General features: G+C 53.8%; 2 protein-coding genes and 1 long non-coding RNA gene across 14 annotated transcripts in view; 1 reads left to right on the forward strand and 2 right to left on the reverse strand.

Annotated features, from left to right (window-relative positions):
- Positions 1-5: 5 nt before the first annotated feature.
- SPATA32 (spermatogenesis associated 32) lies at positions 6-14,615 on the reverse strand. Of its 8 annotated transcripts, XM_072780930.1 has the most exons (14): positions 14,482-14,615; positions 7,743-7,797; positions 6,822-6,876; positions 6,317-6,497; positions 6,089-6,280; positions 3,201-3,255; positions 2,772-3,020; positions 2,605-2,654; positions 1,639-1,782; positions 1,197-1,268; positions 992-1,112; positions 611-789; positions 347-505; positions 6-160 (listed from the first exon to the last, which is right to left on the reverse strand). In XM_072780930.1, exons 1-14 carry the CDS (start codon positions 14,492-14,494, stop codon positions 24-26), a joined length of 1,662 nt encoding a protein of 553 aa, XP_072637031.1. In that variant the 5' UTR covers positions 14,495-14,615; the 3' UTR covers positions 6-23. The 8 variants fall into 8 exon arrangements, 4 of the variants coding, with proteins under 4 accessions (XP_072637031.1, XP_072637030.1, XP_072637029.1 ...); XM_072780929.1 differs by having other exon boundaries at positions 2,772-2,996; positions 6,089-6,497; positions 14,482-14,614; XM_072780928.1 differs by having other exon boundaries at positions 2,605-2,651; positions 6,089-6,497; positions 14,482-14,614.
- LOC140606886 (uncharacterized) overlaps positions 5,452-19,617 on the forward strand; it is a 25,451-nt gene continuing 11,285 nt past the window's right edge. For 3 of the 4 annotated variants that reach the window (XR_012009082.1, XR_012009084.1, XR_012009085.1), the window contains exons 1-3: positions 5,452-5,666; positions 6,105-6,239; positions 10,647-10,711. This is a non-coding gene — a long non-coding RNA (uncharacterized lncRNA). The remainder of the gene's footprint in view (positions 5,667-6,104; positions 6,240-10,646; positions 10,712-19,617) is intronic. The other variant, XR_012009083.1, reaches the window with a different exon arrangement.
- MAP3K14 (mitogen-activated protein kinase kinase kinase 14) overlaps positions 15,398-19,617 on the reverse strand; it is a 46,736-nt gene continuing 42,516 nt past the window's right edge. For both annotated transcript variants that reach the window (XM_072780925.1, XM_072780926.1), the window contains exons 12-16: positions 19,201-19,575; positions 18,929-19,035; positions 18,344-18,488; positions 17,451-17,551; positions 15,398-17,089 (exon numbers count right to left, since the gene is read on the reverse strand). In XM_072780925.1, the coding sequence (XP_072637026.1) occupies positions 16,925-17,089; positions 17,451-17,551; positions 18,344-18,488; positions 18,929-19,035; positions 19,201-19,575 (893 nt within the window). In that variant the 3' untranslated portion in view covers positions 15,398-16,924. The remainder of the gene's footprint in view (positions 17,090-17,450; positions 17,552-18,343; positions 18,489-18,928; positions 19,036-19,200; positions 19,576-19,617) is intronic.

Consider the following 19,617-nt stretch of genomic DNA (forward strand, 5'->3'; position numbering starts at 1 on the left):
GCCTATTTTGCTCCGCAAACGCTTTACTTGTACACGTTTTTCATAGCAGGTTTCGGCAAACAGGCTGGCGAAGGGGAGAAGGGCTGCTGCTGCACTAGAGTTGGGGGGGAGGGAGCCATCTTCCAGGGGCGTAGAGAGTCTAGTGGCTGGCCCACGAACTCTGGGGGAGGGGGCGTGCGGAGGGTCAAGGGGCTGCTTTCCTTGGGAGTCGGGGCTGGTGCCCCCTCGGCCCTCCTTCCCACCCGCCCGGCTACCCTGCCCTCTTTCCTTAGGCTCCGCCCCAGCCTTGGTCCAGCGTCCCCGCCCTCCGGGTCTCCCGGAGTCCGGCCCTGCCCGCGGCTCTCACCCAGGCTGAGGGACCTCTGGGTGGACCCGAGTTTGTGGCGGCTGGGCTGGCAGGACTTGGGAAGTCGGAGGTCGGGGAGTGGGGCTCGGTTCCGCGTCCGGTCTTCTGGGGGTGTCCGCCCGGCCAAGTTAGGTATCTGGGAGTAGGGGCTGCGCGCACCTGGCCCCGGGGAGGCCGGGAGGAGGACAAGGAGAGGCTAGTCCTGCCCGCAGGTCCCGAGTCAGGGTTGGCCCCTCGGTGGGTCCCGCCCGGCCCGGGGCGCACCTGCTTTGTGCAGTCTGTGCAGTGAGCGCTCCAGCTCGGCGCCCGAGAGGCCGCCCAGGCGCGCGGCCTGGCAGAAGAAGGTGAGGCTCGCGTGAGTGCGCACCGCGCCGCTGGGGCCACGGGCCCGGCCCTTCCAGCCTGGGTTCAGCCGCAGGGCCCGCTGCTTCTTCGTGTAGTAGCTGGAGGGGAGGGGAGGCGCCCCCGCCTAGTCAGACCCCGCCTCCCCACACCTCTGTGTCTGGAAGGCCCGGAAACCAAAGCACGACAGGAACGGACCCAGAATTCAGGGCTCCCGATTCTGGGGCAGGAGCCTCAGGGCACCCGGCCCGGCAGCATCTGCTTCCCCCATCCTGGGCCCTGAAGCTGGGGACAGGGGCTTACCTCATCACTTCCTGCACCACTTTGTGGGGCAGGAAGCCCTGGCTCATCAGCTTGAACAGCATTTCTAAGAAAAGGGTTTGCAGGCCCTGAGGGTCATAGAACCGGCTGTTCCTCACCTGGCCTGGGGGTCAGAGATCAGAGGGGAGGGTGAGGAGGAATCTCCCCTCAGTCCAGGCCTTCCCACTCCACCAGCCTTGCCCCTCACCCAAGCACTGAGCCAGGCGGTGGCTGTCAGTAAGGACACCTAGGAAGTCTTTGAAGCTTACAGTTCCGTCACCTGGGAAGAGAGAGAGAGGAAGGGGTTTTGTGGGTGCCTCCTCTGCAGAAGGCCTACCCTGCATATGCTTTAGAGGCTTGTTTGCAGTTCCTTCCAGACATCAGAGAATCCAGTCCCAATTCTAGCCAAATGTCAATCCCAGTTGAATGGGGGAGAAATAGTCCCTGCCCTGGGGGATCCCCAAGTCAGGATTAGGATTAACACAGCAGAAATATGTTTAGGGGCCATGGGATAGATGTATTGATCAGAGCGGGCTTCCTGGCAGAGGAAACTTTAAAATAGGACCTGGCTAGGGAGTCTGTGGGCACAGGAGACATTCTCCAGGGCCAGAAGTGAAGGAGGACAAAAGGCCAGGGGTGGGGATACCCACCATCCAAGTCTGCCTGCTGCAGAGCCTCACACATCTCCTGTGGGCTCAGCTGGATGCCCACATTGCGCAGGGCAGCTTTCATGCTGCGCATGTCCACGGTGCCTGTCGGGCTAGAGCTGAACAGTTTGAAGATCTCCTGGAACGCTGAGGGCAGGGAGGGAGGCAGGGAACAAGGTGAACCCACACACAGGGGCCCAGAGATCGGCCCAGTCTAGCTCAGAATGGGACTGAAGACTTGGATCTCTCCAACACTGGGGGCATTATAACATTTAAAGAACAACAGTGGCTACTGTGTGTTGGCATTTGTTAAGTTTTCCGTTCAATTCTCATGTTCAAAACCTGTGTTTGGACATGTTGGTATGAAAAGACATTCAAAACTTGTGTCCAAGGTCACATCACCAGGAGACTGGGCAGGGCTGGCCGTTGGACTCTCGCTCTGGAGCTGCAATGCTCTGAGGCTCCAGGGCCCTGCTGGCACCTGGCATTTAGCAGGCACTGAAGATTAATGATGGTGAGTAAAATTACTCTGCTTTGAGGGGCCCCTGCCAATATTACAGTGGCACTGGGGTTCCTTATACCCCTGACCCCATAGCCCCAGATTCTACGGGGGGGCGGGGAACTCAGATTATTTTTCCCTATCCTCTCTCCCAATTTCCTTCCTCCCTTCCTCCTTCCATGCTGTCCATCCTTCCATCCATCCATCCATCCATCCATTATCCAAATACCTTTCTATCCACCAATCCCTCCCTCCCTTCTTTTACACACACACACACACACACACACACACACACACACACACACATCAGTGAGCCCTGGAATTGTAAAGATTAGCCAATTAGCCTGGCATTGAGGAATGGTTACAATATGATTGTTCCCAATGGCCCCAGACTCTGGGGAAGTGACCCCTTGTAGTTCTGCTGTGAGTATGCCCTTGTTCTCCCCTGCTCCTGGCCCTGGGGCCCTCACCTGCCAGCAGCCGGGCTGTCAGGGGTAGCAGGTTCTCATCTGCAGAGCTGCTTCAGGAGGAAGAGAGTGGAAAGGAGCTTTGCACCTGCTGCAGAGAGATGTCGGGGCCAGGCAGGCCTTATTCCAAACCCAGCACCTCAGGCCCACTCTGCAGTCCCTACCCTTACCTCTGAGACCCTGCACCTGAGCCTGATTTCACTGAGCTGGTAGCTGCAAGGTGCTTGAACCCTCTGGCCCTCCGGGAGCACTGCTCAGCCCCTGTGGCCACGATGGATGCTGGCTCCCTCTGGGCCGGCAGGGCAGTGGGCTGCTGAGGCCTCCCCTTCTGCATCCTGCAGGGCTGCTCCTCTCCTGGGTCCTGTGTGGGCAGTCTTCGAGGCTGCTGGGGAGGCCTTGGAGGCAGGGGGAAGACAGGGCTGAGGGGCCCCGGCCACCCGGGGGCTCAGACTCCAGGGACCCTGAGACCAGGCTCAGCTCTACCTCCTCCCAGCCCCCCCCCCCCCCCCCCCCCAACCAGCCTGCACTCACAGTCCCTTATCCAGGGGATTCTGCAGGCAGAAGCTTGTACCAGCAGACCCTTGGCCGGCCCTGCTTACCTGTATGCTCCCTGTGCCGATGACAGGGATCTCCTGGTCTTCTGCCTTCGGCTGCCTGAAAGGCAGAGTCACAGGCTCTGAGGCTGGTCCAGTGCCCCAGGCCCACAGCCCTCAGGCTTGCTCTGGGTTGGACTTTTACATCTTTTGGCAAGGGTGCACTCTCCCTCACCACAGGCCTGCTTCTCTTGGCAGGGCGACCTGCTGTTCTACTCTTTTGAGTTTCTGCTCCCCTTAAAGCATCCGAATTTGCAACTCCACTCCAGAAGCTAACACAGGCTGGCAGAGGCCCAGGGAGAAGCAGGCCTTAGAGTCCTGAAGTCGGGCCTTGGGAAGGAGGGGTCTAGCCCAGGGTGGGCCTGTGACCCACCTTACCCCAGGTCCCCTGGGAAAGAAGGATCTCCTCCTCCAAACCATGTAAACTTACAAATCATAGTTCACAAAATACTCCTGGAAGATGTTCCCCAACAGCCCAGCGCCTCCAGGGATACTCACCTCTGCATCTCCTCCTCCTTCCTCTTTCCAGTTTCCTGCCCCTGCCCCCCCCCCCCCCCCCATTCCCAACTGTTACGCCTTTCTAATCTCACCCTCCTAGGCCCTGGGCACCTCCCTCTTCAGCCCCCTCTCAAGGCAGGGCAGGCTCTTGGGAATCTGCGAGGCTGAGCTTTCACTTGACAGGGAGCCTTGGCACTGCTGGGTCTGGAGGCTGACCAGGGCCCAAGCTGTGGCTCTGCCTCCCCCTCCCCTCTCTCCCCGACTTCTGAATTCCCTTCCCTGCTTTGCTCCCAGCTCTCCTCTTCCAGATCTTTCTCTGGAAAGACATTGCCTGTCCTCCCCCAACATGGGGAGACTTGTGCATTCGTGTGTGTGTTTAGCACATGTGTCTGGCTAACAGAGATGCATGTTTATGTGTGCTTGTGCACGTGGGACGTGTGGAACTGAGTGGATGTGTGTATGTGTGTGCCTGTGTGCTGTATGAATCAGCGGCTGGTGTGTGTGTGTCTGGGCTGCATGGGGAAGTACATCATTACATATGGGCTCTCCCCTACATTTTGAGATACTTCTAGTTCCAGGCTGTGGCCCCTAGCGGGGCAGTCCTTTGGCTTCTTTCTTCCCGTACCTTCCAGCCCCTGGACATCGTGCCTTCCCCATGCCAGGCCCCCACACTAGACAGAAGAACTCCCTTCAAACTCACCTCCTTGCCCAGCCAGCCCACCCCCAGGAGGTCCCCCCTAAAATGATCCCAACACGGCTTCAGGCCGAGAGGAAGCCTCGCTTCATGACCTAAGACAGCCAAAGACTCAGAGAAGGTGCCAAGGTCTCCCCGAGACTGGTCATGAGCCTCTGCCGCAGGCTGAGAGGTCTGGACAGGTGTGAGTGAAGTGGAACAAGCCAGGGGCAGTGAGTAGGGGCCGAACATGGCTGGGTGAGCCTCTGGGGACGGGCGAGCAGGGGGGCTGGGGTAGCTAAAAAATGAGGGTGGGTTAAAATTCATACCACACAATATGTTAACTAACTAGAATTTGAATAAAGTCTTGAAAGAAAAAAAAAATGGGTGGCATCCCTAAAAAATTGAGACCAGGACGCCACAGCCAGGTAAGCTCACTAGTCCAGAGCGTTTGCACAAACAGTCTGAGCCGGAGGCCAGCACTGGAGGCTTTACTGGTTTTGTCTAGTCATTTCTCTGGGGAAGTGGGGGACGACACCTTAAAATGGATTTTCAGCAATAATGGACTCCCTTTCCTGGTTCCCGGCACCGAGCTGCAACGCAAAAGAGAGAGTGTCATTTGGGCCCCAGTGGCAGGGTCAGGGAGAGGGGTGAGCCCAGAGGCCTCTGCGAGGAGGCCCCCCGGGGTAAGAGGGCCTCTTCCTGCTGCACGCTGATAGGCAGCTGACCTTCTGTGGTGTCCATTTGTCACCAGGAAGCAAGGGCCGCTGGAGAGCCATGTTCTCTCACACCATGCTCCACAGAGGGGTCCTGGGCCTGGGGCCATCAGGTTCCCAGCGGGGCGGATGCTAACTCAAACATTTCCCATGAGAGTGAGGCCATCTACCCTCTGGGGACCAAGCTTCCTAACCCTAACTTCCCATGTTGAACCCAGGTCCTTGCCTGGGCCCCGAGATGCTCACCCTCCATGGTCCCTGGGGCCTCCTCCAGCCCTGGCCCTGGCACCGAGCCTCAGTCCACTGGAACCTTGTTTCCAGCAGCCTTTATGAAGTCACTGAGTTTGAGACATCACAGCGTGCCCCATCCCCTACCTAGTCCCTCATTCCATTTCCACCCCCCATCCAGCTGTGTGAAGAGTGGGCCCGCCCATCCTGGAGCACCCCCTGTGGTGGGAAGCCGTGAGCCAGCCTCACTTACTCTTTCATGTCTCCTTGAGGCAGAGGGGACATGGCCGGTGGCTGGAGAAGCTTCACTTCTCCTTTAATGGTGGCCCTCTTGATCCCCGGCTTGCTGAAGTCGAGGTAAGGGTGGGAGAAGTTCTTGTCTTGTGGCTTCTGAGCTTTCTGTGACTCCCTGGCTTTAAGTGGTGGTCTATCTGGCAACTCCTTAGTAAGCTTTTTCTTCTCGGGCTGGTCCACGGCCACCTGGGTGGTGGGATCTGTAGAAGGCGCCTCGGCCTTCTGGGGTGGAGCTTTGATCATGTGCTCCAAGTTGGGCAAGTCCATCTTGCTGGAAGAGGCCACAGCCAAGGAAGAGGCAAAGTTGACCAGCTCTTCCAGACCGATGGCTGGTGAGAGACTGGAGGAGGATGGGTAGGGGTTTGGTAGCTGTTGGGAGTCTGTGGCTGGCGGAGCTGGCTGGGCACTGGGGGTCTGGAGCTGCTTCTTGGAGCACGTGGTGTCCTTGGGGACAGACTGCTGGCCCAGATGGCTAATGGTCTTACCTTTGTTCTTGCCCAGCTGAGTGTCAGTCATCCGTTCCAGGCTGTGCTCCGAGGCCTGGATGAGTTTGTCTGCCCAGAAGAGGTGCTTAGAGGTCTGCACACAGATAGAGCGATGGTTGGTGGACACCTGGTCCTCCTCTGCTGAACTCAGGTAGCTGGAATTTGGCCTGATGCTCCACTGGCTGATGTCAGGCTGCGTGTCGGGCTGCGTGTCGGGCTGCGTGTCAGGCTGCGTGTCGGGCTGCGTGTCGGGCTGCGGGTCAGGCAGCGTGTCGGGCTGGAGGGACTCTATCCTATACTTGAGTTGCTCGGAGTCCTCGGCCTTCGGCTCCACCTCCAACTCCAGTTCTGGCTCTAGATCCAGGCCCACCTTGTGTGGAGGCTCTAGTTCTAGCAATTCTTTCTCCAGCTGTAAAGTTTCAATTAAAGCTGAGGAGGCCTTGCCCCTGAGGTCCTTCCTGGTGCCAGTTCCCCGGCCCTCTCTCCTGCCTTCCTCCTTGTACTGCCCTACCCCCTATCACTCACTCCCTCCCCTCCACTTGCCTCTTTGCAGAGACCTGCCTGGGGCAGAAGGCAGGGTGGGGTAGGTGGTGAGGGTGGGTGTGCAAGAACATGCCAACACTGGCCTGGTACAGGGGCCTGGAATTGCCAAAGATTTAGGGAAGATGGGCCTTATAGAATCGAGCCCCTTACCTACTGCTTCCCCATAAGAGGTGACCCTGCCTACTGTTACCTTGATCTCATCTTCCTCTTGTACCAGCTGGAACTGGGGTTGGTTTTTGCTACCCCTACAACAGAAGGAGACAGAGTGGATGACAGACCTCCATGGGGTGGGTGGGGTGACTCTAGGGGGATGGAGGTCTCTGGGGCCCTCAAGACCCGCCCCCCCACCTTGTACAGGGGCTGGCAAGATATCCCTGGCTCCTCCACTCCCTTCACATCTCTGCATCCACCAAGAATTCTGGACTAGCATTTTCAATCTTTAGTGAGTTTAGGAAGTGCCTGGAGAGCTGGCCAAGTTGCCCCCTACCCCAAAGAGGGATCCGGTTAGTTGGAGGTAAGGCCCAGGGTTCTTCATTTTAATCAAGTATTCCAGTGAGCCAATGGAGCTCGCTTGGAGAATCAGTGCCCAGAAGTTGGCTCTCTATGGATGAGGAAGCCCAAGGCAATGCCCTCCTCCTGACTTGCCCAACCTCAGCTTGGCAGATCTGAAAGGCGGAGGATGTGTGTGTGTGTGTGTGTGTGTGTGTGTGTGTGTGTGTGTGTTTAGGATCCCTTCAATTCTTATTGGCAATTTGCTGGCACCTGGGCCAGTGCCCTCAGTGCCCAGCCATTGGGACTCCGTCTCCTTCCTCAGGCATCTACCTGCCCACCCTCATCTCGGGTGGCTGTGTCCTCAGAGCAAGGCAGAAGGGGTCTGTTCCCATCCATGTCCCCGAGTGAGCCCCTCCACCCCTCAGCCGTTACTAATGTCAGGGGCTGGAGGCAGAAGCAGAAGAGCGATGGTAGGACTCTCCCCACAACACTGCCCTTGGGGAGATTGTGGAAAGAAGCAAGAGGAAAGGAGATCCTGGGTTGGGGGTGTGTGAAAACTTGGCAGTGGTGGCAAGGGGTAAGGGTTGGTGGGCCTGGAGGGTGAGGAGTTGGCTCTCACTGTGTATCCACAATGTCCACTGACTCCTTGCCACAGCAGGGAAATCCACTGGCACCTGGCAGGGAGAAGGAGGTGAGGGCAGAGGAGCTGTAGGTGGGGACCTCCCTGGAGGGTTCTGGAGCCTGGGCAGGTGCTGCTGCTCCAGCTACCCCTTCCCTCCCTCCCTCCCTATCCTGCATCTCAGCCCTTTCCCTCCCCCTCTTCCATACTGCCCCTTGCTCCCTGCTCTGTCTGGTGTCACCAGCCCTGCCCTTCACATCTGTGCCCCTCCATGCTCAAATCTGCCTTTCCTTTATCTCTCCCCTATCCGTCACCGTCCTCCACAAGGATGGATGCTAACTGGCTTCACTGCCATTATGGAGTGCTGCCAGCCCAAGCATTGTGTTGGGCACTTTCTGTGCTTTATTTCATTAATTCAACACACACAAAAAATGAGAAGAGGTTCATTTGCTCAAGGTCTCTCATCTGATGGTTGCCGACATTAGGAACTGAATGCAGGTTTGACTGAAGAAATTCTTAACTCTCTACTCAGGAGTCTGTGACTGCGTGGGGACCCGCCCCCCCCAACCTTCCATTCCTACTCCTCTGCCACCTTTCTCCACTCTTCTCTGGCCAGGCTTCAGATCTGTCACTCACCCTAATCCTGGCCCCTCCTACCCTGAAGCCCTTCCTCTCCTCCAGACTTTTCACCCTATCACATCCTGGGGTCACCCACACCCCCAGTGCAGGCCAAGGTTCTCACTCCTAGGCAGATCTGAGGTGACGCTGACAGCAATCTGATTTCTGAGTTCCCATCATTCTCTGCAGAAGAGACTGAACAACACCTTGGGGAAGGTTTCCCTACCCCAGTAACCTCCCTGGAGGTTTGTATCTTTTACTGAAGAAGCTGCTTTTTCATCCTCTGGGGGGTTGGAGCACCAGGCTGTCCCATTCTCTCTTCCCTGGGGTAGTAGATGAGGGTTGATCGTGGACCTGTCATGGCACTGAGAAAGCTGGATCCCCCGAGCCTCAAGTGTGGCAGGAAATGACAGCCTCAGCTCTGGCTAAGAATTGCTCCCAGAATTATATCCAAAGGATCAGAATGTGCCATGGCCTCTTTCTAGAAATGTAGAGGCTGTTTCTGCATCTAGGATTTGGGCACATCCACATTCCTCCTGGGCCTGGGCACCTTGGATCAGCCGCATGGCCAGGCTAAGAATGTACTTTCACGGATAGGCTCCCAAGAGCCAGCTCAGTGGTCTCTGGAATCTTCTACCAACTTGACTGCCACGTTCTCTTGGCTTCTTCCCCACGTCTCTCCATTTCCAGCTCAAATCTACCCCCCAGTGCTGCTTTTCTCCAGGCCTCTTGGCTCAGAGCCTTCCTTTGTTCACTTTTCAAAATTTCCCTGGACAATAATCAACACCCATGGAAGCCTAAAACCCTTCCATGGAGAGCAACTGGGTGTGGATAGGAAGAGAAAGTGTTATAGTATGAACCTCATCATGGCACTAGGGGTTGAAAGCAAAAGTCTGAGGTTGACTCGACTAGGGACCTCTATGCCCAACTTGGGAATGTTCTATTAGGGATTCAGGTGACCTTCTGTAGTGTGTGAAATAATTTTAGTTTCCAACTTCTGATTGTTGTGTATAGAGTTGTATGTCCTGTAGCCATCCTAAAGTCCTATCAGTTCTAGTTTTTTGTTTTGTTTTGTAGATTCCATAGAGTGCTCTACATAAACAATGTGTATGACTAGGGCGCCTGGCTGGCTGTCAGTAGAGCGTGTGACTCTTGATCTCAGGGTCATGGGTTCAAGCCCCATGTTGGGCGTAGAGATTACTTAAACAATTTTAAAAAATTATGTGTGTGACTCAAGAGAGTTTTACTTCTTCCTTCCCAATCTGGATGTCTCTTATTTCCTTTTTCTGCTTTAGTGTACTGAGAACAATGTTTAGTACAATGCTGAATAGAATTGAGAGTGGACATCCTTGCTTCATTCCTGACCTTAGGGAGAAAGCATTCAGTATTTCACCACTAAGTATGATGTTGGCTGTTTTTTATGATGCCCTTTATCATGTTGAGGAAAGTTCCCTTTTATTCCTAGTTCACTTAGTTTTTACAAATTTTTATTCTTTTTAGAGAGAGAGAGTGTGTGTGTATACAAAGGCAGGGGAGGGACAGAAGGAGAGAGGGACTCCTGAGCAGACTCCGTGCTCAGCACAGAGCCTGATGGTGGGCTTGATCCCACGACCCTGAGATCATGACCTGAGCTGAAATTGAGTTGGACACTTAACTGGCTGAGCCACCCAGGCTCCCTTTAGTTCACTTAGTTTTTAGTTAGAAGAGATGTTAGATTTTGTCTGATGCCTTTTCTGCATTTATTGAGAGGATTATAGTTTTTCTGTTATATTCTTTTGTTTTTATTTTATTTTTTAGTAATCTCCTCACCCAATGTGGGGCTCTAACTCATGACCCTGAGATCAAGAGTCACATGCTATTCTGACTGAGCCAGCCAGGTGCCCCTGTTTTTCTTTTATATTCTGTTATTATATGTTATATATAAGATGCTATAACATGAATAATGTTATATGTTATTGTTAATAATTCTCTTATTTATGGTGAAGTAAGTTTTTTTTTTTTTTGTAAGTTTTGAATGTTAAAATCAATCTTACATCCCTGAGATGAATCTCATTTGGTCATAACGTATTATCATTTTATACAGTGTTGAATTTGATTTGCTAACTTTTTAAAAGAAATCTCACATGAGGTTCATGAAGTATATTGGTGTATAATTTTCTTACATTGTCTTTGTCAGACTTTGATATTAGAACAATGTTGGCCTCATAGAATGAGTTGGGAAGTATTCTCTCTGCAGTTTTCTGAAAAGGTTGTATAAAATTGGTATTATTTCTTCCTTATGCTTAGCAGAATTCACAGGTGAAGTGTGTGAACCTGAGCCTGGAGTTTCCTTGTCCATTTCATCTAAGTTGGTAAGTGTATTGGCATAAATTGTTCATTATTTTTTTATTATTCTTTTTATATCTGTAGATTCTGTAGTGATGCCACCTCTTTCATTTCCCATATTGGTAATTTTTGTCTTCTTTCTTTTTGTCTTGTTTAGTTTGGCTAGAGATGTCAATTCTGTTGATCTTCTTGAACCAGACAGAGATATGTCTGTTTCCTGCCTGATCATACTAAAGTGACATCTGCCAGGGAATCAGTCCTGCAGTTCCCAATCAGCTTTTTATGATTTCACTCTTAAACATGAACAGCCAAGCATCACCAGACATTTGAGGAAACTTCCCACATGCAATTGACAGATTAAGAGAAAAGATGACTCTAGATTACCAGAGGTTATTTGGGAAACAGAAAGGAGCTTTAAAAATACCTAAACCCTTAAGTGATTCTGGGATATAGATATTCAACTATAGATATTGCATCCAAAAAGCAAGAACAGGATGCTCTTAAAAAATTAGGAGAAAGAAAGAGCTTTTGGCAAAAAGACTTGGAAAATAAAACAGAAAATCTTCCCAGAAAGTAGAACCAAAGTATCAAGACTATGTGAGAGAAAATGATCAAGAGGCAGTACGGTTCTGAGTTATAGAAAGGAAATCCAGAAAGAATAGAGAACATAGAAAAGGAAAGAGACATCAAAATTTTCATGAACTGAATGATGTCATTGGCTTAAAAGGGTTCACTGAACACTCAGCATTATAGATGTCAAAAGATCCTTGCTGTGAAAGTTCATTTGCACCAGGAACAAAGAATTCTTAAATGCTTCTAGAGTAGAAAAACCAGTCACCTACAAGGGGAGAGGAATCAATTATACTGACAGCAGAGTTAGCAACAATGGCTGCCTTAAAAATTTTGAGGAAAATGTTTTTTAAAGTATAGGTTTATATCCAGCCAAACTATCATTTCAGACATGGAATGACTTACGAAATTTACTTCCTCTTTTTTTTTTTTAAGGAAGTTATTTGAGGATGTGCTAAAAACAAAATAAAAGGTGTGAAACAAGAGAGCCAAGAAGGAAATAGTGGTCCACCCACTATTAGGAAAGCGGCTAAGTCCTAGGATGTTAACTGTAGAATGGCAAGATGATGAAGGGTTCTGGGTAGTAGATTTCTGAAATAAAGAAAACTTGACAGAATAGTTAACTAGATGAAAACTAAGACTGATAAAACCAAAGAATATAAGGAAAAGGCAACCAGAAACTCCAGGAAAAATGAAAAGCTGTCTGAGAAAGAAAAAGTAACTGTGGTACCTTTATTGGTTGTGCAGTCAACAGTAGTTATGTAGTCACAACAATTCAGGGTTTCAACTTTCAGAATCAACATATAAATAAAAATTGAAAAACATAGTTGTGGTTATAGGACAATGTAAGTGTTACCAACCTTGATAAAAATACAGGTTAGAGTTGCTGGGAGGTGGGAGGGCAGGAGGAAAGCTGAAGGGAAAGGTAGGGGCACTAAAAACTTCATCTTACTATGTGTGGTATCAAAAGATATTGTCTAAAGTGATGAAAAATAAAGATATAAGTATATTAAACTTACAAAAGCATCAGCAGACTAAAAATGATGTTGGGAGGATGGGGAAGGGTGGATCCATTAGAGCAGGAAGGTGATAATGTCTAGAACTGATAAACCAAGAAAGATAGCTTGTAGAAAGATAAGAAGGTAATTAGAAAAACAGTTCAAATGAAACAATTGTGGTTGTTCTGAGGAGTGAGACTGGGGGTGTGCTATAGAGGATACTTGCTTTTCATCACCGAGTAAACTCTTCAGTGCTATTTAATCACATGCATAAATTTCTTTGATAAAATTAAATGTTGAGCCCTTGAATAAGGGCCATGCACTGTTCTAGGGGACACAGTGATGAACACACACAGCCTCTGCCCTCTTGGGGCTTCCAAGCCTGTGGCTGGGACCACAGAAGCTCCTCCAATCTCTATTTATTATTCCCACTTCTCCTAAGCTCTAGACTCAAACTCCAGTCACCAACTGCACATCTCTCCCTAAAGGTATCTCTCGCTGGTTAGGGCCTTAGATGTCTCCTATCTCTGAAATGTTCCTTGCTTTCTGTTGTGATGATGCTCAGGGCTTTGCTTTCTGGAGACCTTCAGAGCTCCAACCCTTGCGTCTATCTCCTCCAGTTGCCTCCACCCACTCCCTGCAGACCTCTGAGCACAGGACCTCTTGCTGACCCTTATTAGAGCTGGGCAGACTGTGTGGGCTGCCCATTTTGAATCTCTGATCTGCTACACACAGAGTCTGCAAGGTGGATGCTCAGCAAAAGTCTGTGCAGAGAAATGAATTCTTCATCCTTCTCACCCTGCCAGACCATGTGGCTTGTCCTCTATTTTTCACCTCAAGTTCACACTCTTATATGTCCAGATTCGAGTGTGGCCCGCATGATTTGTATGCCTGACCCATCTTCCTTTCTAATCACTCAGATCTTGATCACCCCCTCTTCCCCTGATAATCCTTTATGCTAACACCCAAATTAGAAACCTGGGTTGTGACCCCCCTCACATCTCCAGCTTGACTTCCCCTACCTCTGATGTTGACCTTTTGTACAGGTCCCTTTCTCCATCCCTACTGCTTCTCCTCACCTCCCAACACCAAAGTCAACACAAACCTAGGACTGACTACCTTCTGGCTGAGTGCTTCCCATTTTGCCTCCTCTTAGCCACTCTGTGCCCATGTGGTCATGACTCTGCTCTCACAGATGAAACTGCACAGGTCACACATCTGGTAAGAGCAGTGCCTTGACCCGAAGAACCCAGGTCTGACTGGCCACTGTGTTCTTTGAAATCTCTTTAGGCTTCTAGCTGGACCACTGCAACCATATTTCCCTCCAATTTGGGCTTAATGACCTCAGAGTGAGCCTGCTGTATCACACCAGCCTCTGGTCACATCCAGGCTATAGAGTGGCTTCAAAGATCCTGTGTGGTCTGCCCTCTGCCCTCTGGTTGCATCTCCTGGTAGCCCGCTCCTTCCTTGCCCCGAGTGCAAGCTCCCCCAAAGCAGCTTTTGTGCCTAAGTGCCTTTGCACCTATTTCAGACACTCAGAAAGTCTTACATCTGGCAAAATCCTACTCATCCCTGACAGGCCAACTCACCTCCCCGGTGTCATCTTCTGTGTGACACACCTAGCCGTCCTACCCACATTTTAATTTTTAGTTAACTCATCAGACTCAGGGCCTAACACAAGACTAAGAGCTGAAGGGGGTGCAATAAATGTCACAGGAGTGATTTAAGGTGTCTGCATAAATTTGTCACCCCACGAGTTTGGGAAAGGGAAAAGCTGCTCTCTGGTTGTTGGTTCTTGGCACATTTTTAATGTTGGCCCATGTCCTGGGAGAGAAGGTCCCAAGAAGAAAGCCCCCATTTCAGTGGAGACCTAAAGGGCACACAGCTTTTTGCTCATTGCTAGAGAAGAGTGCAAAGGCCAAAGGAGGCCAGTATTTGTGGAAGCCAACTGCTTCTCTCTGCAAAGCCTCCAATCGTCAGCCAGGAACAACTGAATGTGATTTGGGGGTTATGAGCGGTTTGGGACAATTCATGAGTCGTTGCTTCCGCGTGCCCAGAAGCCCTCCAAGAGTCGCCAGAACCTGCGGCCTTTACTCCAAGGTGTGCCTGCGTGCCTGTGCGCACAAGCTCGTGCACCGCGGGGCCCAGGCCCGATTCCCCGCCCCTCGCCCGCCCCGCCCCGCCAGCCCCTCGGCGCCCGGCCCCGCCGCGCGCCAGCCCGCTCCCACCTGTCACCCCCATGCTGACCGAGGCTCTGTCAGGGAGGCAGGGAGCGGGCTGGTGGCTGCTGCCCCTCCGCCTCCAGTGCGCTCTTTGGCTGGGGGCTTTGGGGGGCGCCGGAGATGCTGGGGGCGCCGGCGCCTGTGATGTCGCCAGCTCTGTTACGTCCCTGCCGCCCGGGGGGGGGGGGGGGGGGGGGGACGCCCCGGATTCCCGGCGGCGTGTGGGCGGGCAGCCGTTGGGGGGTGGCCCCCAGAGGGGCCGGAGCGCTCCCCGAAGACGTGGGCTGCGGGGCTCTTCCCAGCAGGCCCAGAGGGAGGGCCACCGGGAAGCTCGGATGGCCTTGCTCCTGCCCCCTCCTGCGGTGCAGGACCCCTCCGGCCTTGACCCCAAGTGTGCACGTGTCCAGGCAACACACACATACATACTTGAGCAAGACTTCAGGGAGTGTGGAGCCAGATTTGACGAGGTGCCCTGTGTGTCAGTGGCATCCATCCTCAGATGGGCCCCTGCCCCATCACCCAGGAACCCACTCCTGAAAGTCACCTGGTCACTCAGGGCTGGGAGAGGGCTGGGCGATCTTTGTTCTGGGCTCCTGGTGTGCTCCCACCTATCCACGTCAGGACATTGCCCAGGCCTTCTCGACCTCTCTTCCTCAGCCTGGCAGTGTTTGACCAGGGACTGGGTGGGGCAAGATGCGACTGGCTGGAGCATCTTGCCTAACTGGTTTGAATGGATAGGGCAAATATAGGACTGGAAGCTCTCACTGGGAGGATGGTGGGAAAAGTAACCTCACTCAAGGGCTACAAACAGTTCTTGCCAAATATAAAGGGCAGCCTTGACCAGATCCCACCAAGAAGGCGCAGGGAGGCAGCTGTTAGGATCTGAGGTAGGCAAGAGTGGGGACAGCCATGCCCTAACACATTTGTCATCACCCCAAACTTTATTGCTTACAAAGAGTACCACCCGAACTCTGCAGTACCAAGGCTGCAGCTCTTTATGTGCTGGGGGCCGGGGTCTCTCCCTGGGGAGCAGAATGGCTCGATGTGGATAGCTGGACAGAGGCCACCTTGGCAAGACACGGGGATGAGCTCTTCCCAAGGACTCCCAGGGGACACCCCTTACCTCCAGGAGTGGAGGCTAGCAGGCCCTCACACAAGGATTCACAGTTGATTAATGCTACATGAGTCCTGATCAGCACCCCCCTGCCCACTGAAGAAGAGACTGGGTTGGGGAAATGGGGTAGGTGGTGATGGTGGTGGGGGGGCTCATCTTAAAGAAATCCAGAGGTTTGAGGGGTCATGCGCATGGAGACAGGTCAAGACTCAAATCCCTTCACCCCATCTCCTGGCCTGCTTTTGCGCATGCAGAACCACTGACCTGCCCTCTTTGAGGGCAGCCATGAAAGTGCTTTGAGGTCATCAGAGTGCAAAGTGCAGTTGGCATTGCCCCTGAGAGAGGGGAAGGGCAGGGCCAGTGTGAGTGTAAGGCCTGGGCTGTGTCTCAGGAAGCTGGTGTGCACGATGTCTAAAGCCGTGGCCGGAGGGAAGAGTAGCGCTCACACCTGCTACTTTCTTCCACATGGATGAGATCACACCCCATCCTCAGACTGCTCCCGTCGGCCAGGGCACCTACCACCCTTCACTTCTACAGATGAGGTGGCTGAGTGCCAGTGAGTGATGTGCAGCGCTGGGTCTGCAGCCGGGGCTCGAGGCCTGCTGCCCTGGGAAAGACTGGTGGCCAGCAGCAAAGGGACATGTGCTTGGGGACTGAGAACCATTTCACTTAGACATCTGTGGTCCTGGGCGGAAGCTGAGTTCGGCTCTGGACCCGTGTTGCTACACCCTGACGGTGTGCCATTGTCGTCTCCCAGGGAGACTTCCCAGCATCAGGCATGGCTCCTTCCCTGACTCTGTCAGAAGAGTTTCTAGATCTAAAAAGAGGCTTCGATGGCCACAAGAGGGGGGGTCAGAGGGCTCCCCTTTAGCCCAAGGGTGGGTACGCTTGCTGCCTCACTCCTGTACTGGACCTGAGTATGCATCCTCAGGCACTTGACACTCTCCCACCTGCTCTGAAGCCAAGGGACTTGCTCACCCCTTCTTGACCTAGGCCGGAAGCTACTCTACCCTGACGGCCAGCAAGTGGTCACTGATCCAAACACGTCAGGTCAGCTTGTTGTCTAGACCGGGGCAGAGAAGACCATCTTTGTTCCCCACGGGAGGAGGCCTCCTGCCTCCCTCCTCCTCCTCATGTGGGCACGAGGTGTTCTCCTGGCAGGGTCTGGCAGGTCACAGGAGATCCTGGGAGGCATTCTGCTTGTCCCTAGGCCCACCGCTGAGCCAGGGTTGGCAGATCCCCAGGAGCGGGCTGAGCCTGTGTGTCAGGGTCAGCACTGAGCACCGAGAAGGCAGGCTGCTTCTAGAAGAGCGGAGCCAGTGGTGGAAGGCTGGGTTAGGGCCTATTCTCCAGCTGGCCATGCTTGACCCTCCAGCTCCAGGCAAAGCTGCCATCAGGGGCCAGGGTGCACTGCAGGTCGATGCCCGAGTCTGGCACCTCCATGTCATACCGCACGGGCTGCCCATCCTTGGTCACCAAGCTGAAGGCTGCGGCTGGGATCTGGGGGCAGAGCAAACCAGCAGGCCTGAGATCGTGGCATGGGGCTCAGAGGCTGCCTAGAAGGGCAAAACTGGGGTCTCCTGAGGTGGGGCAGTCTCCCTCCAGCCAAACAGGCAGTCCTGAAGGCATACTCTCGCCTTTAGTCCTAGAGGACTCAGAGAGTCTCACCTGGCCCGAGGGTAGGTCCTGAGGACTCTTCAACTGCCACTGTCAGGCTCACCCTGGGACCTTGGGGGATCTCTGAAGCCAACCATTCCCTCCTGTACCAGTTCTATTTATTCAAAAGCCTTCCTCTTGGAGGGCTGGGCCAGGTACACTGACTGCCGGGACTCTGCCTCTAGGTGTATACCTGCCCCCTTACCTGGCTGCTGATGCCAGTCGCGATGTCCCCCACCTTGACCCGGTGAAACTCTCGGATGTGCAGGTGTTCGCCATTGAGAGACTGTATCTGGATTTTCACACCTAGAAGGTAGGCAGCGGGACCCGTCAGGAGAGTGGCTGGAGGCTCCCTAAGGAGCCCCATGCAGAGGGACGCAGCATGGCTCTGAGGAAGCTGACTGACATTTAGGCTGGAGCAGCCCAAATGCTATACACGTGCTGGCTCTTCCTGGTAGTCTTCTATCAACACCTAGAATTTGGCTTGCACGATGCAAAGAGCTAAGCCTGGCTCTGAAGGGGAACTAGTATTTCAACCTGCACACAAAGCAGAACGGAAGTGGGAACAGAGACTCCGAAATTAGCCTGTGGGCAACTCAGGCCCACAAGTAATGTTGTCTGAGCTGGGGTGGCCGTTGGCCAGGCCGTGGGGGCTTGATCCTTGTGTTGTGTCACACTGGGAAGAGGCCTGTCAAAATTCACCACGTAACCTGTGCAGCCACACTTAAAAACATCTTATGACTTTAAATCCCAGGGGAGGACCCCAGCAAACTTGCTGCTGAGTTCTTGATGAAAATGCTCATGAGGTCTTATTCCTCCTTTTCCCTTCGAGACATTATTTCTTGACTCTAGGCCAGGAGAGGCTGCTTTGTGCCCCAAGCAACGAGCCTTCTGGAACTCCCCATCGGCAGCCCATGAGGGGCAATGGTCCTTCACTGCCCCACCAGGAAAGGCTCTTGGGCAATCAGGGCCTTTGCTCTAAACTGACTTCATGGCCAGTCTGGGCACCAGGTGCCTTCTCCCCTACCTCCCAGCTCCCTAAATCCAGGCAAATCAGGTACTGCGGGGGCTGCTGAGCAGGCAAGGGTTGGGCTGTACCATTGAAATAGCTCGGAGTGTCAGTGGGCCGCCCCCGGGCCAGCACCATGTCCCAGCTGGAGCTGCGAGCCTCTGCCTGGCTGCTCCACGAGTGCACGCCGGAACTCAGGGTGTCCCGTGAGCTCTGAGAGGCCTTCGACGGGTTCTGAAACAAGAGTGGATACAACTCAGGCCCCCGGGTTCGGGGGGGCGGTCTCTGGCCTTGGTTGGATTTGGGGCACAGGGGCTCTGGGCCTTCCTCCAGGGTGAGGGACTGCTCACATCCTGGGCTGGAGTGTGGCCCTACTGGGCACTTTGGGGGCAAAGCAGGGGGCTGAGGTCATGAGGGGCTCCTGGGCTGGAGGAGGGAGGAATATTTCTAGGGGGACCCAAGTCCAAATCTTCTTCCCATTATCCCTAGCAGCCAAACCATTCCCCAATTCCCAGGTGTGTGGAAGACAGATTATCTCACTCTGAGAAACCATGACCCCCTGCCCTGGTGGGGAGCCTTTCCACAAGAAAGGAGTGACTCCCTTCAGCCTCCCTTTACCCTTTTAGCAGGACACAAAGCTCTGGGCTGTGGCTCTGGGTCCACGGCCCGCTTACCTTCTCGCTGTCGTCTGATAGAGACAGGCTGTCGATGCTGAGGCACGAGAGAATTTGCTCCTGCTCCTCCAGTGAAAATGGCTGGGACAGGCTGTTCAGAAATAATTCTGCAGGGAGAGGCAGAGGATGGCTGTGAGAGACTGGGAACGGCCCGGCCCGTCTGTGTGTCTGGCCACCCGGACCGCAGGAGTGGACCTCTGGGGGAAGGCGCCCATGCTGGCTGCAGAGGGAGGGGAGCACAGGCCCCGGGGCTGTGGCCAAGGCTGCCATACCTATTTCCAGCTGCTGCAGTTCCTGCTCAGGGAGTGTCGCCTTCCGCTCAGCTGAGCTGGGGTTTTTGGCAGGGGTCGGGTCCAGGGAGGACAGAGGCAACGGCTCCCAGGTCTCAGACTCCTCCTTGCCCCAAGTCAGGCTTGGAGACTTGTTCCGCTCTGGGGGCTCTGGGGGCAGCGGAGGTTGGAGCTGAGGGGCCCCGCCCGTAGTGTCCTCAGTTGGCTGGGGCCCTGGAGCCTCAGGTGAGAGCTCCCTCGGCTGGGCGTGCAGGGTCCGGTGACAGTGGCCTTGGCTGGGCGGGGCCTGGACTTGGTGTGGCAGCGGACGTCTTGGCTCTTTGTACTCTCCCCTCCAAGGACTCCTCAGGCCCCCCACTGTAAAACAGCACAAGTGGTGAGGCAGAGACAGGCCAGCCC

This window comes from Canis lupus, chromosome 16 (assembly GCF_048164855.1).
Source record: "Canis lupus baileyi chromosome 16, mCanLup2.hap1, whole genome shotgun sequence".
Classification (NCBI taxonomy): Eukaryota; Metazoa; Chordata; class Mammalia; order Carnivora; family Canidae; genus Canis; species Canis lupus.

What these genes read in the sequence shown, in the direction of transcription:
- SPATA32 (XM_072780927.1), bottom strand. An exon ending in GTGGACATTGTGGATACACA is followed by an intron (nt 6,877 to 7,742) that starts GTGAGAGCCAAC and finishes CTTCTGTTGTAG; the next exon opens with GGGTAGCAAAAACCAACCCC. An exon ending in AAGAGGAAGATGAGATCAAG is followed by an intron (nt 6,498 to 6,821) that starts GTAACAGTAGGC and finishes GAAACTTTACAG; the next exon opens with CTGGAGAAAGAATTGCTAGA.